General features: G+C 40.9%; 1 protein-coding gene across 1 annotated transcript; it reads left to right on the top strand.

Moving 5' to 3' along the window:
• The first annotated feature begins 2,290 nt into the window (after positions 1 to 2,290).
• LOC139625173 (oxygen-regulated protein 1-like) lies at positions 2,291 to 13,929 on the top strand. The gene is made up of 5 exons (XM_071484908.1): positions 2,291 to 2,803; positions 4,090 to 4,744; positions 5,527 to 5,683; positions 6,090 to 10,633; positions 10,667 to 13,929. The coding sequence occupies exons 2-5, from the start codon at positions 4,100 to 4,102 to the stop codon at positions 13,079 to 13,081; spliced, it is 7,761 nt and encodes a 2,586-aa protein (XP_071341009.1). The 5' UTR covers positions 2,291 to 2,803; positions 4,090 to 4,099; the 3' UTR covers positions 13,082 to 13,929.
• Positions 13,930 to 14,419: the final 490 nt, after the last annotated feature.

The raw sequence follows: 14,419 nt of genomic DNA, 5'->3' as shown, positions 1-14,419 counted from the left end.
AGAGATGCTGAAAAGAGAGGAAAGGGCTAAGAAAAATAAAATAATGTGAAAACAATCCTCAGCCTCTGATAGCAATTACCAAGAATTGCGGTCATTTTGAGTGCAGTCTAATTGAATAATGGTCATATCAGTGAACGAGGGGGAGTGCAGAGTGATTTACCGCACAGGGGAGCGTGCTTATCTCTCCCTCTGTCCCATGCAGGAAACACTGGGATGTCACCAGGCAGATTAAAAGCTTGGCACAGCTGATACGGAGCGCTCAAAATGGATGGGGTGGGGACCTCTGACTGCTGTGCGAGGGGTTTTGGAGGAGCGGGGACGGGCGGTGGTGTGACCTTATGAGTCCTGTTTGGCAGGGATTCATTCAAAATCTGGGAATTCCACTGGAAGTTGGGAGGGGGAAAAAAGATGTAACATCATGTAACTTGAATGGAATTTTGAATAGTAAGCATATTTTTGGCTCAAATTCTGCCAGGCCACATTTTTTAAGTTCAGGCTAAACTGCTCCCAAAGGAAAACTGGAATCTATCATTATTGAGCATATTTGAACATTTGTGGAAGAACAAAGAGCGATTCTGGGTGGAAGAAGAGTTTAAAAAGAGATCATATTTGCAGGATCAACTGCCCGACTTTTAATTGAAGTGAATGTTTAAAGCTGCTGTTGGTCACAGTGCAGCTGTATCACTTATAATTGAATTCCTGACAGCTGCAATGCAGGGAATTTTAACCAGTTACTACAAGGGCTACAAAATGAGCTGTGCATTTTAATTTAAATGACAATACAGAGACTAAACGTGGCTCGATGTCAGTGCAGACTGATGTTGTTTTCTGCATAGCCACCAATGTCAGCTCTTTTAAGCAGGAGCTAAGTGGAGACTCTTGAATTGAGGCAATATATGCAGACCGAAGCGAGGTGTTTGATGGGAACACAAGCAGACAGATCTGGAGGAGCAGCTGCATGGAGGACGCTGGGACAAATATAGAAAGGGGGGACAAGGGCCAAAACATATCACACATTTTTTCCCATTAACAGCATAGGTTTGAATCTAACTTGGCGCCAATTAGTTGCAGTATAGGCGCAAGGTCTTAAAAATAGAGCATGGCAGGGGTGGTAATATACGCGGAACGCAGAGACAGATATCTCTGTCATGGCGGCGTGTGATTTCACATGTAATCATGTGAAGGAAAAACAACAGTATTCATATCACCAGCTGGTTCGATATAACACGTGACGTGGAAGGTTATGTGACAAATGGAGCTTCAGACATTTGTTGCTATTACCTGTCATTCTACTTTGGGTGCAGAGCTTCAGCTCAGGCCTATTTCCAGTCTGATTCGGCTATGTTTGGCAGGATCTGCGCAGCTCTATCAGTGTGACCAGCCGTTTTTACTCACTCACTTTCAACATTTGCTTGTCTCTTATCTCTGCAGCCGAGGGCTGGAATGAGGGGCATGCAGGCTTCAGGCCTACCTGTTTACTCTGAGGGCTTCCTCCATTGTCCCCCCAACTTCCTTTGATGGATTTTTCACATTTTTGTGCCTTGTTGTTTTGGGAACAGGTCATGGGCTCGACACATGGGAGCCTCCGGTGGCATTTCTGAATCTGTCTGGTTGGGCTCAGCAGGAATTCTTTCCTATAGCACATATCGTCTCTTTCATACACACCTGAGATATTTTTACAGCTGTAAACTAAACAGTATGAGTGTCATCACTTTATCCTTTTATACTGAGCTGAAACCTGATAACTTCTGTGTATTCCTCTGATTCCTTCACTTCAGCCACAGGTTTACTGTGGAACGAAGTCATCCCCTGTCAACTAATCCCTTTCACTACAGAAATAGACGAACTTTAGTCCAGTTTTGGTAACTGTTATGCAACTTGTGATAGTTCATGGTTAAGCATATACATTACCAGTTAATACCCTCAGTAATTCGGTTCAGCCTAATCTACTGGAGTCCACTACCCTTCTAAACTTAATTGTATTTCTAGAACAAGGACTAATTTACTACATGTGTATTTCTGTAGGGACTATAAAAGTCTCTATGTGCGTCTGCTAATTTAAAGTTTCTTATTTTATACTTTGTCTTTATAAAGACAAAACTAATCTATGATATAACTTATTAATTAATAATTCATGTGATCTCTCATTATTTAGGTGTGGGAAGGTGAATGTTCACCCTCTTCACTGAAAACAATTCCTCTTGTCTGAGGGTCCTGTGAATGGAGAGCTCCTTAAGCCTTATTATCTAAAGAGCTCCTCAATGAGATTACAGGCACGAATATTACAACCGGCTCCCAAGTTACCATCTGTTGTCACTCAAGGAGAAAACAATGTCCTTATTTTTCATATAATCTCCTGCAGGTATGATATTGTGCTCTTATTTAAGTCTAAATAGTAACCACTCAGAGCAAAACAGTAGTACAAAAAATGTAATGTTTGAAACATTTCAAAGTTGAGGGGAATTTTTTTTGTCTTGAAAACTGTTTTGGTTAGGCAAAACTATTTGCCACTGAAAATACATTTCCAAGTAATTTGTTTAGGCATTTTAAAGATATATCTCACAGCCTGCCATGAGGGCTCTACACAAATCTGTGTGACACACCTTTCTGAGGAGGATTTTCGAGCACTGCACTTGCAGTGGAGATTAACTCTGAGCAAAGATTAAGCAAATTAACAGTGATGGTGTCTCCCGAAATAAACTGTTGCTGTGCAGTTAGTTCAACAGCAGTCATGATGTAGAGCATGGAATAACATTTCCTGGATCGTCTCACAACAGTTGGGAATATCACGATGCTGACCTAGGTGAGTTTATTTTGCAATCTTACAATTAAATCAGAATGTCTGTTGTTTTCTCACTGGGTTGTGTTAAATTTGTTTACCGCCTCCATGTATAATGGATTTTTCTGTGTTACACTTGCATCATTAGAAATGCCATGTGGACATAAAACTTTAACCAGATATTGTTTTGTTTTGTAACCAACAATTGCTAGAACTATATTGTCCTGAATATGAAAAAAATGTATTGCTGGTTTATTGACAAATACTAATACTGCTGCTGCTGCTACTACTACGAATAATTACTACTGTTAATGCTAAATAATATCTGAAATGTTTTTGATCAACTTTTAAATTTTAATGTCACAAATTTTAAATCACATCCAATAAAATAATTCAATATATTAATAAAAATGCTCTGTAATTTAATTAAATGCACAATAATATAGAAATGTTATGTTTAAAAAGTATTGATTCAAGTTTTATGAGCCCATAAGGGTCTATCTATATATCAATCTATCTATTTTTGAATAGTTGCTACATTTTGTATGAATCTTCATTTTTAAAAACATCATCTTGAAACGTGGTATAAAATAATTTTCATACTCATTTATGCTAAAAGAAAAACAAATCCAGGTAAAACAGAATTATCTGCTCAACATTTCTGCATCACTTTTTAAGTTCTCTGTTGTTAAAACCAAGGTAATCAAATAACTGAATGTGCCATTCACGTGGCAGCTTTCCCGTAAGTCAGGTCATGTTACCTGAAGGCCACAGTGGAACGAAGTAAACAACATATGTTTGCAAGACGTCATCCAGCTGTTTACATTTTATAAATAATTGAAGTTGTCTTGAACATGATGTTGATGTTATTTGTGTGTTGAGCCCTTTGCAGAAGTCCTAATACGTGCAGATGTCTTAGGAGATTTTTGTAATCACACACCTGCCAACCCATGTTTTCTTCTTCTTGGGATTATTTATTACGGCATCACCAACAGCAATAAGGCTATTTAATGCCCTTTTTCTTAACATACATATCGAAAATAGAACAAAACAAATGGAAGATATCTGTGAAGATTATTGTCCCCTTCAAAAATGTGTAATATTTTATATGTAGAAGCAACGTCAGAAACCTTTTGGGACTCCTCACCATTGAGCCTGTGGTGAAAGTTTTTTTCTAAATTCAAAAACATAATTATTTCACCATTAATCATCCACTATGCAGAATAGCAACTGGGTAGTATAACAGGGTAGAAAACAGGAAACCTTTATGTTTCCTACTATGTCTAATTCTTTACAATTCTATCTTGTAGCAAATCAACGATGATGAATCAGATGGGGCTTCGGAGGATCCCCCCTGACCAGTCATCAGGGAGTGGCCACACCTTTGGCACCCCTAGGCACCCAAGCATCAAAGACCCTATTCTTTCAAAGCGGGTGTGCTTCTACAAAAGTGGAGATCCTCAGTTTAATGGTCTCCGGATGGTCATAAACAATCGTACCTTTAAAACCTTTGATGCGCTCCTGGACAGTCTATCCAAAAAAGTTCCCCTGCCATTTGGGGTGAGAAACATCACCACCCCTCGAGGGGTTCATGCAATCTACACTTTGGATGAACTGGAGGATGGGAAGTCCTACATCTGTTCTGATAGCCGCAAGGTAAAACCTATAAACCTTGCGCTGGCCAGGAAGAAGCTGCCACCCTGGTACCATGCCAGGCCTGTTAGCTCTCGTCGTCGGACTGTGCAGCAGGCCAGGTTTTTTCCTGGCCGGAACATCCACAAGCAGGAGCGGGTGGTCGTGCGAACACCAAAGAGGCTACTGCTTTTTCGCAATGGAGACCCCACTGTAAAACACACTGTGGTGCTTCACAAGAGGAATACGCCCACTTTTGAGTCAATCCTGGAATATATATCAGAGCTGCTGCAGTTCCATGTGGTGAAACTACACACACCTGATGGCAGACGTGTGAGTGTGCTTGTCTGTTGATACAATGCAAATTGGTTCAAAGACAAAAATAGGATCTTACTAAGAAAACATCATAACGCATCCACTAAAGAAATCAAAGAAAATCTAAAGCCTGTTGACAGATTAAGCAGACAGAATAACAAAGTTATTCAGGCTTAATGTGTAATCTAAAAGCTCATTCAAGTATAGCTTCATATTATAACCATGACCACTTTTTTTTTTAATATCTTATTACTGTAGTAGTAAAGACACATAGGTATTTATTTTTGTAATGTTTTTATAAACACCTCTAATGGCAAAAATGATCATTTTCAAATGTAGCCCTTGTTAAAATGCATGTACATTCTCCTAAAAAATAGTATGTTCAAATGCAACTTGAATATTTAAGTTTTAGGCTTTAGTAACATTATTATTGACCCATAAAATACTGACTTAAACCTGGCCTGTAAATAACCATCACATGAGGAGAGAAAGTGTTAAGCTTCTTTAGCAACTCAACCTAATATCCAGAAAGGCATTCTGGGATACTGCAGTGTAAGGCTTTAGGTCAAGGACCTGCTGTAAATTCAGAGCCTGGTGATATCACAAGGTGCCATTTTAACAAATAATATATTTATTCAGGCTTGTCATACATACATATACATGCATGCAAAGTGATGTTATTAGAATCAAAGTTAATAATTCTTATTTGTTTAAATAAATGTTAATGCTAATTTTTGCACTAACTAAAAGGGACAAAAATATATATTCATTTGTTATTATTTATCTTATGTCTGTTGCAGGTTGACAGTCTTCCAGGCTTGATATTGTGCTCTGGGACTGTAGTGGCTGCAGGCAGGGAGCCTTTCAGGTCTGCAAACTACAATGTACAGAAATCACCAGTTCCAATATGGCTTCCTACCAACCAAATGGGTCTGAGAAGACTGAAGTCTTTAAACCGTAAGTAAAATAAGAACTGGGATTTTTGATGTATCTTTATGCAATCCTTTCGTTTTATTTCTATGTATTTAGTCCAGTGGACCTTCATGCGAATAACACACAGTGTGTGTCTGCTGTAATCTACCTGCTCTCATGGGATGAAGATTGGGAAAGTGCTGAGGCAATGATATTACACATAATACCACATATGACCTACATACACCGTCTACATGGCTGCTGGCTATTGTTCTTCATGAGCTGTAAATAGCTGTACTCTCTTTCTAACTTTTCTTTTTTCTCTCTCTCTTGTCCCTTCACGCTTCTTGGGTACTTCTGCAATCCTGGCCTGAAACCTGTGGACATTTCTACTTCATTTTTCAACATTCTCCCCTTTTTATCTACCTGGCTCTTTTGACTGACTGAAAAGGTAAAAAGAAGACCATGTCATATCTCAGGTCAAAGAATTTCTCCCCATCATCTGAGAGGTATATTGTGAGTCGGATCCATGACTCAATTGCAGAAAGTTCATTTGACCTACCCAGTAACCCCACAAACTCTGTTGAGTTGGAGTCGAGCCGTATACTGGAATCTGGGGCAGAGACAGAGGGTGACACCTGCCTTGGCAATGGAGCTGAAGGGCAGGGCTGCTTGCTGCCCACTGAAGATGACATTGAGAAGTCCTTTCGGGTGAACCAGGATGGCAGCATGACAGTAGAGATGAAGGTGCGTTTGACAATTAAGGAAGAGGAAACCATCCACTGGACGACCACTCTTACACGCTCAAGTGTAGCCAATCAGCTTAATGCGAGCTGTTTACCAGAGCCAGAGCCACAGCAGGAGATCTGCTCACCTAAATCAAACTCACTGGATTTACAAAGTCCTGTCTCCTCCACTGACAGCATCAATAAGGACAGAACTAAAGACAACAATGATGAGGATCCACCATCACTGAGCAATGGAGCTGTCAGTGAGAGTAGTAATGAAGAGGATAATATCAAAGTACAGACAGATATGATGTCACCTAGGAGAGCTCCTACACCAGGGCACAAGCAAATTAGAAAAAAGCAAGCCTCAGTGGAGAGCATCAAATCACTGATGGCCGAGGGTATTCAGGAAGGGATGGTTGGCTCTTACTCCTACAAAGAACAGATAGAAAATGGAGCTATGACGGAGCAATACTGCATGGTTAAACAGAGTACCACTAGACCAGTACCCAAACCAAGGAGATTTGGCTCTGTGGATGCCAACAATATAAGCAGCCGAAACGTATCCACATTCAAATCAGCTGGGATGACTGAGATCCTACAGATTGAATCCAGTGGGGAGGAGGTCACTGAAACTGTCTTACACATATACGAACAGCAGACTTGCCAGGATAATTTCCTTGCAAACATTTCTGCCTCTGGGATTCCTTTTGGTAGGCCAGCTACTTCAGAAACAGGACAACTCTCCTCCAACGGGTTCGGACCTGAGCTCTGGAGACCTTCAACAGCATCTGAGTCCATTAGTATCTGGAGGGCTGAGAGCATGTCAGTAGCATCTGATTCAACCTTGCCGTCACTCAAGACTGGTGCAATCCAAGCAACAAAAAGGCAGCAACAATTCCCAAAGTCCACTATAAGCAAAGACATGCTGCAACAAAGAGAGGTCAGTAAGGGAAAGAGGGTATACTCGAAACCAAAAGTGACCAGCAAACACATTCGACGGCTGTTGACACCAGGGAAAAGACAAAAAGAGAATTCTGCAGAAGCAACCAAGATGAGTAAGAAAGTAAAAACTTTCTCCAGTGCTGGGTTCATTAAGAGAATTTATGGGAATAAATCAAAATCAGCAAAAAACACAATGAAGCTTAAAAAAGGACTAACACAAAAAGGGGCTGGCCATGTTACAACAAGCACCTCACAACCTCTGGATGACACAACAAAATGTATTCTCAAAGATCCTAACATACCAACACCACTGACAGAAAATTTGAGTGAGACAGTTTCTTTAGAAACAAGCAGTCTGAATGTTTCCTTTGCTGAAGTGAGCCAGTCAAGGGGAATACTAACACGGCAGACATCAATGCATCAGGAAAAAAAGAACGAAAACAAGCCCTATGATATCAGCAAGAGCATGGCACTGCCTCCTTTTAACTCCTCCAGCTCTGTCACTAATGAATATGTAGAGAACTGGCTGGAGAAAGCCCATCTTAACCCCACTTCCTACCCAGATGAGAAAAGAAAAAAAGCAGTTATTCTTTTACAAACAGAAAATGACAGGTGTGGGGAACAAGTGTATAATCATGGGTTGATTGCTGTTGCAGAGGAGGGGAAATGTCTGGAGGACAAATCTGATGTACAGCCATGTCAAACTGTCAAATCTGACCCACTGCTTGAGAGTTCGTCGGGATCATCTGTCAAACTGAGAATCCAGTGTTTTGAAAACAAATCATCAAGTCCTTCAGTGGAGAAAACTACAGTGACCCAGCAAGGGGAAATTGCTCATAGTCATGTCACTCCTACAAACACAGAAAATTGCACCAGTGTAGCTCAAAATAATACAGAAGAAATAAAACCCCTCTTGAAAGGTATCTGTTCTGAAATGAATCCACTAACTAAAAAGACCTCAACAGAAATTGCATCAGGCATTAGGGTGGAAAATAAATCAAGTCCAATCAAAATCTCATTGCAAAAAGCAACACCTGCCAATACAATTTCAATGGAGCTACCACCACCACCTCCACTTACTGAAATAACAGAGCAATCAAACACTGAATATTGCATGACAGATGTATCTTCTATGGCCAGTAGCCCATTATACAGGCTCTCATCAGTGAGCAGTCAAATGTCAGATGATCAAGCATTATCTATCAGTCCTACATCTGACAAGACCATGTCACCTACCAACCCCGCAATGGAAACGACAACACCAGTTCAAAGTGGCATTCCTTCTGTGCAGAGGGAAGCATCATTACCAAGACCTCCATCTGTTAAAAGAGCCCCTTTGGTGAGTAATCTATCTCTTGAAAGGAAAATGTCTCTCAGGAAGGTGTGTCTGGATAGATATACTGTATGTACTGATGCCAGTTCAGACACAAGCACATCATCTACTCCCACCAACACAGTAGGTGATGATGACAAGGTGCTTCCAAATGCCATCTGTTCATCAGGGACACAACTGCCACCAGAAATGACACAACAGTCAAACAGCATCTCAGATTTGAAAAGTAGTTCATCAAGTTGTACTTCTGCATCTCCTACCAGTGTAACATCTGGAGAGAGGATGTCATCAGCCAGCATTTCATCAAATGAGGCTCCAACACCAAGTGATAGCCCATTCAAAGGGACAACAACAAATGAAACACAACTTTTAACTCAAAAAGAAGCATCATCACCCAAACCACTGGTGAAAAAAGTAAGACTAATATGCAGTCCGTCTCCAGAGAGGAAACCCCAAACCAAGAAATTCTCTTCTGAACTTGCTAATGGCTCTCCAAAATCATCATTACATAACCACCATTCTGATAAAAATATGTCACCAAATATTGGGATACGAGAGCATGCAACATTTGCTGCTAGCCCCTCTACTGAGAGAAGGAAGATGACTTATAAACCTAACCTGAGACCATCTCCATATTCCCAGTCTCTGGATATGGTGTCACCGCCTGTCAGACACAAGTCAAGTAGAAACACACTCTCCAGAAACCTCTCCTCAGACAATGTATCAGAACCTGCAAAAAAGACACAAAGAAAAACATCTTCCAAAAGAAAACGTCAGCAAACATCGCAGTCAATAAAATCAACAGCTGAACTGGACAAATCTCTGACCTGTGAGACTCTCATGCTGGAAACTGGCCAGATTAATCAAAATGAAGCAAAAAAGACAGATGACCTTTCAAATACAGATCAAGAGAAATCCGTGAGAGAAACACAATTAATACCACAGCCATTAAACATTGCAAACCAACCAAACATGAAACCTGTCCTTGAGAAGATATGCTACTCAATAAAGTCAATTAGAAGAATCACACAGACCAAACATCGATCCTGTTTGGAAAAGTCCAACAGCCTGCCTGACTTCTCCTCTCATGTAGCCTCTACATTTGGCTCATCATCCAAAGCTCTTCTTGCTTTCTTGTCCGTCATGACCCTAAAGGAAGCAATAACTAACTCCAATATGGATGAGCTGAATGCAACTAACGTCAGCTGTGCCGAAGCTTTAAAAATGATTGATTCTCTAAGAGAAATTGCCAGTATTGAGGATTCTCACAAGTTAAAAGCTAGTTTGTCAAATTTACAGCAGTCAACTTCGAAGCAGCTACTGCAAAGTTGGAAGGACTTCCAGGAACTCAGCAACAAATGCAAGAGTCGCAGCTCAACACCAAATTGTTCAGAGCAAGAATTCATGATCGAGGAGCCAGAAAAAGACTGTGGCATTGAAGAAAACGTTATTGATGAGATCATGGATAACCTCAACATACCTCAGAGACTAAAGGTAGAATTGGCTTCACTTTCAATGGGAGTTAAAACTGAGAGTGATGATGAAGAAAAGATGTCCACCAGGTTAATGGAAAAAGTGGAACCATCACCAAAAGATAACAGGGGTTCCAAGATATCTAATTCCTCCACAGAAGATGCTGTTAATGTCAGGGATGTTAGTCAAGATGATAAAGTTAATGTTGATGTGAGCTCCATCATTAAAAAATTTATGAACATTAACCAGTCAAAACAATCTGGCATGAACAGTATTCCTGTGAGAAGAGAGACAATGAAGCACAAACCAAATAACCAGACAGATAAAGACGAGGATGGTCGGTATGGGCAAAATAGTGTGGCCATATGTCCACCAGCTGAACCTGTGGAAGAGGAAAGGGAGGCCATGAATTCATGTAAGGCAGAAAATATGGGAGAGATAAAACAGCATCAAGAAATGTCAAACATGAAGGGAGTAGTCAGCAGTGAGAAAATTCTTGAAAATGAGAGTACTGAGGTAGAGTGTCGGCAGCTGCAGGTGCAAAGTGAGGACAGCATAAGTATCCCTGAGAATGAGCTTACCTTTGATGATGAGTCAGGTTCGGAGGAGGAAGGACAGAACATTTCAAGTGCTAATAAAGATGTAGAGAGCTGTAAGCAAAGTGTATCTAGCTCAGAGGCAAGTGAGCAACATAATTCAGAAGAGGAACAACCAGAAGTTGTAGGTGAGGAGATTAATGAGGAGGAAAGTGAAGGTGAAGACTTGTCAAAGCCTGAGAGTCACTCTGAGGAGGAAGAGGACAAGCACCCAAGCTCTAATTACTATGTAGAGCTGAGTGTCAGCAGGAAGGAGAGCATCTCCAGCCCAGATAGTGAAACCCAGTCTTTGACGGAGGAAGAGCAACCAGAGGTTGAATGTAGGAACCTAAGCAACAAAGATACATTGTCTTACCCTGCAAGTCTGCCCAAATCTGAGAGGAAACCAGAGATTCGAGAATCATGTATGGGGTTAAATGTGAGTGTTGATGAAAGCACAGGTAACTCAGATGTGGATGAGCCAGCTTCTTCACAGGAAGAGCAGGCAGAGGCTGAATGTAAGGAACTGAAGGTTATAATTGAGGAAAGTTTGTCTAGCACTGAGGAAGAGAAGGAGAGCATTGAGGAGGAGGAATACCTCGATGATCTGCCAGATCACAAGGAAGACATGAAAGAAAGTGAAAAGAAAAAGGTTTTGATAGAAGAGACAGAGGAGGAAAATGTTTGCTCAGAAAATGAGGACCTCCAGGCTGACAAAAAATATAATTTTGATACAAAAACTCAGAATCCTGTGCATAGAGATCTAAGCAATTTGATAGAAAATCAGGATTCACATGCCAAAAAAGACAACAGCAGCTTGATAAAGTCAGACAGTTTAGCAAAGCATTATAGATTTAATGAAGATGAGGACAGTGGGAATGACCACAGTAGTGGTGAAGATCAGGTAGAGGTAGAGCAGCCAAAGGTTGCAGGCGAGCAAATCAGTTGCTCAATTGAGGACGAATTAAACTACTATGAAAAAGAGTCCAGCTCAGAGGGGGAACAAGCCAATATGGACAGATACACAAGGGAGAGCTGTAAAGAATATCAGGAAGCGCCTGCACAAACAGAAGTCACAAAATGTGAAAAAGGTGTTGAAAACGTCAAACATCAATCTGAAGAAATAACATCCCAGTCTGTTGCTGAGAGGGTAAGTCTTCTGGAAAAGCAAGCTGCAGATACGCAAGAGAGAGAAAATGTTACAGATAGTCCTGCTGCCGGAGGTTTTTCTCAAAGAAATGCCCACCTGGAGTCGGATGTTGAGGATTCACCCTCTGAATCTCCCACATCTCAGTCAACCCTCTGCACCCGATCAGCTCCTCAGTCATCATTATCTTTCAGCTATGATTCCAGTGGCATTATCACCACAGAGCCTGAAGGCAACAGGGTCAGAGCCATCAGGGAAATGTTCTTAGCAAAGAGTGCCACAGACAATCAGCATGGAAACAGACCTTTGCTGAGCCAGAACACATCAGAGCTGTCCAAGTTAAGAGCAGAGACCTCAGCTAGTGGTGGCTACCAGTCTCAGACTTCAAGTGAACTGTCCAGTGGTGAAGATGATTCAGCACGGAAATCTATTTCTAAAGGCTTTGTGAGGCGAGCAATCGAAAGGCTTTATGGCAAGAAAGATGCTAATCCTGATGAGGAAGCAAGTGAAAGACCCCCATCAGCACCAAAACAGAAAAAGAAAGAACATTCAAGCATTTTCTCTCCCTTTCACATAACGCGATCCAAAGCTGTGTCTGAGCTGTCTTACTTCAATTCCACTAATGCACTGGACACCTTAAGTGAAGCGACAAGATGCATTGCTTTTAATGCACAAGTTGGACCCGGAGACAGTGTTCCTATTGACAATGGACGGTGGCTTCTTAGAGAGAACACACTGATCAGAAAATCAGTTTCAGACCCAGTGGGAATAAACAAAGCCCTCACAAACTTTCCTCTTGGTGAGGGAATGTGTGAGGATACAGAGCAGAACACCGCGTATTCACTCTTCAGCACAAAGTCTGAAGTGGAAGACGAGATAAAGTCACTTACAAGAAAGTGCACCTACTTTTCTTTGCCCCATGCTAGTGACTCAGATGTATGTCAGGATGATCTGAGCACAGCGAGCAAGAGTAGCGCGAATGGCGACAGCATCACCGACACAAAAGACAATTCTGAGGACACCAAAATGTGGGCAGAGAGGAACGGCAAGCTGCCAACCGTTGTTTCTGATTTTAAGATGAAGGATAACAAAGTGCACCCACTGATAGAGGGTCCATCTGACGGTGGGGTTGTAGTGGTGCAGCCTGGGAAAGGTCAGGGTGTTATGAACAGGAGCCTTCAGGAACCTGATGTGTTGGACTTGCTGTACAATTTTTGTGGTCAGCACTGTCCCATCCTGTAAGGACATTTTTTTCAACTTTTTAGCAGAAATCACAAAACAAGGACTGAGGACTTTTTTTGTCTAAATTCATCGTTCACTGTTGGGCTACAGTATATGATCTTTTCTTTGGTGCCTACATTTTGACGTTGCCATAGCCTTGGAGTAATACACTGTCATATGTCAACTCACTTGAGCTAACTGCCGAATGTGTGACAATGTGTCACGGATACACAAGCCAATGGATTACGTTTTATTCATATTTGACAATGTATGTTCGGAGCTTGTGATACATTTTGTCAGTTTATGCTCTATAGACAGTGTAAAAATAATAAATGTTTTTTTTTTGCTACACCCTTGATGTGTATTTGCCATGCACACTCCAGAGCAGCTCTTTTCTTCTTACCGGTTGCCTGTCAACAGACCAAGAACCCAGAGCATTACTGTAATCTTGTTTTAAAACTATTAAAACAGATCAAGTCCCCGCAGATGTCAGGCAACAAGGCCAATCCTCACTGCAGAGTGAACAGGTCAGTTCGTGGTCGCAGCCCATGTTTGACCTGGAGTTCAGGTCAAAATGGTGCTTTTTTTTTTTTTAACTGAATTTGAGATAGGTTGTGTGAATATTGCAGAAATTGTCAGTAAATACTGTATTATTGTTTTGTATACCGGTCATGTAAAGTGTAAATAAGATATTTGTCAATTTTCACTAAGTAACTGTAGCTTATCACATATTTCTGATAACATGACCTTTATAATTAGGATAAATGGTTTTACTGTTTACAATGTGGCAGCTGTGACAATTTTGTCTCTTTAAATTGATGTGAAATATATGATGTGAAAATAAGAATAAAAGTGTGCATTTAAAACTGCTGGGCTTTCTCTTTTTTTTACTTTCTTATGACCTTTTCCTGAAGTCCAAATCATCCCACTGGATCCTAGATTGGATTAAACATATACCGTGTAATTAGTCTCACAGAGGAAATCAGACGATTGTCATGATCCTAGTGTAGGTAAAAGTCAAAAGGCCAAGTTGAGTTTTATGTTAAGATACCTTAGGAAGCTCAGCTTGGTTGTTTTCTGCTGCTGATCAGTATCAAATCTCTGAGGAGGAGTGGGAACCTCTGTTTTCTCACTCTCTGCCCCAGGAAGTATCCATGTTGTTCTAAGGTTGTTTTGTTTCTCAGAGGTTGCCATCGAGCCGGCCCGTGTTGTGACAGGAGCGTCGAGGAATGCACTAAGAGGGGGGTGTTTACATCTGTAACTACAAAGAGAAAACATGATAATTCCCACAATTTACACTTACCTCAAATATGTATATTTGCCATCAAAAACTTCCATTTACATTTATCAGCATTTAAC

Source organism: Trachinotus anak, unplaced genomic scaffold (genome assembly GCF_046630095.1).
Source record: "Trachinotus anak isolate AG129_WGS33_773 ecotype Australia unplaced genomic scaffold, CSIRO_AGI_Tana_v1 ptg000009l, whole genome shotgun sequence".
NCBI classification, from domain to species: domain Eukaryota; kingdom Metazoa; phylum Chordata; class Actinopteri; order Carangiformes; family Carangidae; genus Trachinotus; species Trachinotus anak.
Note: the sequence above shows the minus strand (reverse complement) of the source record. Positions and strands in the feature narration are given on the sequence as shown.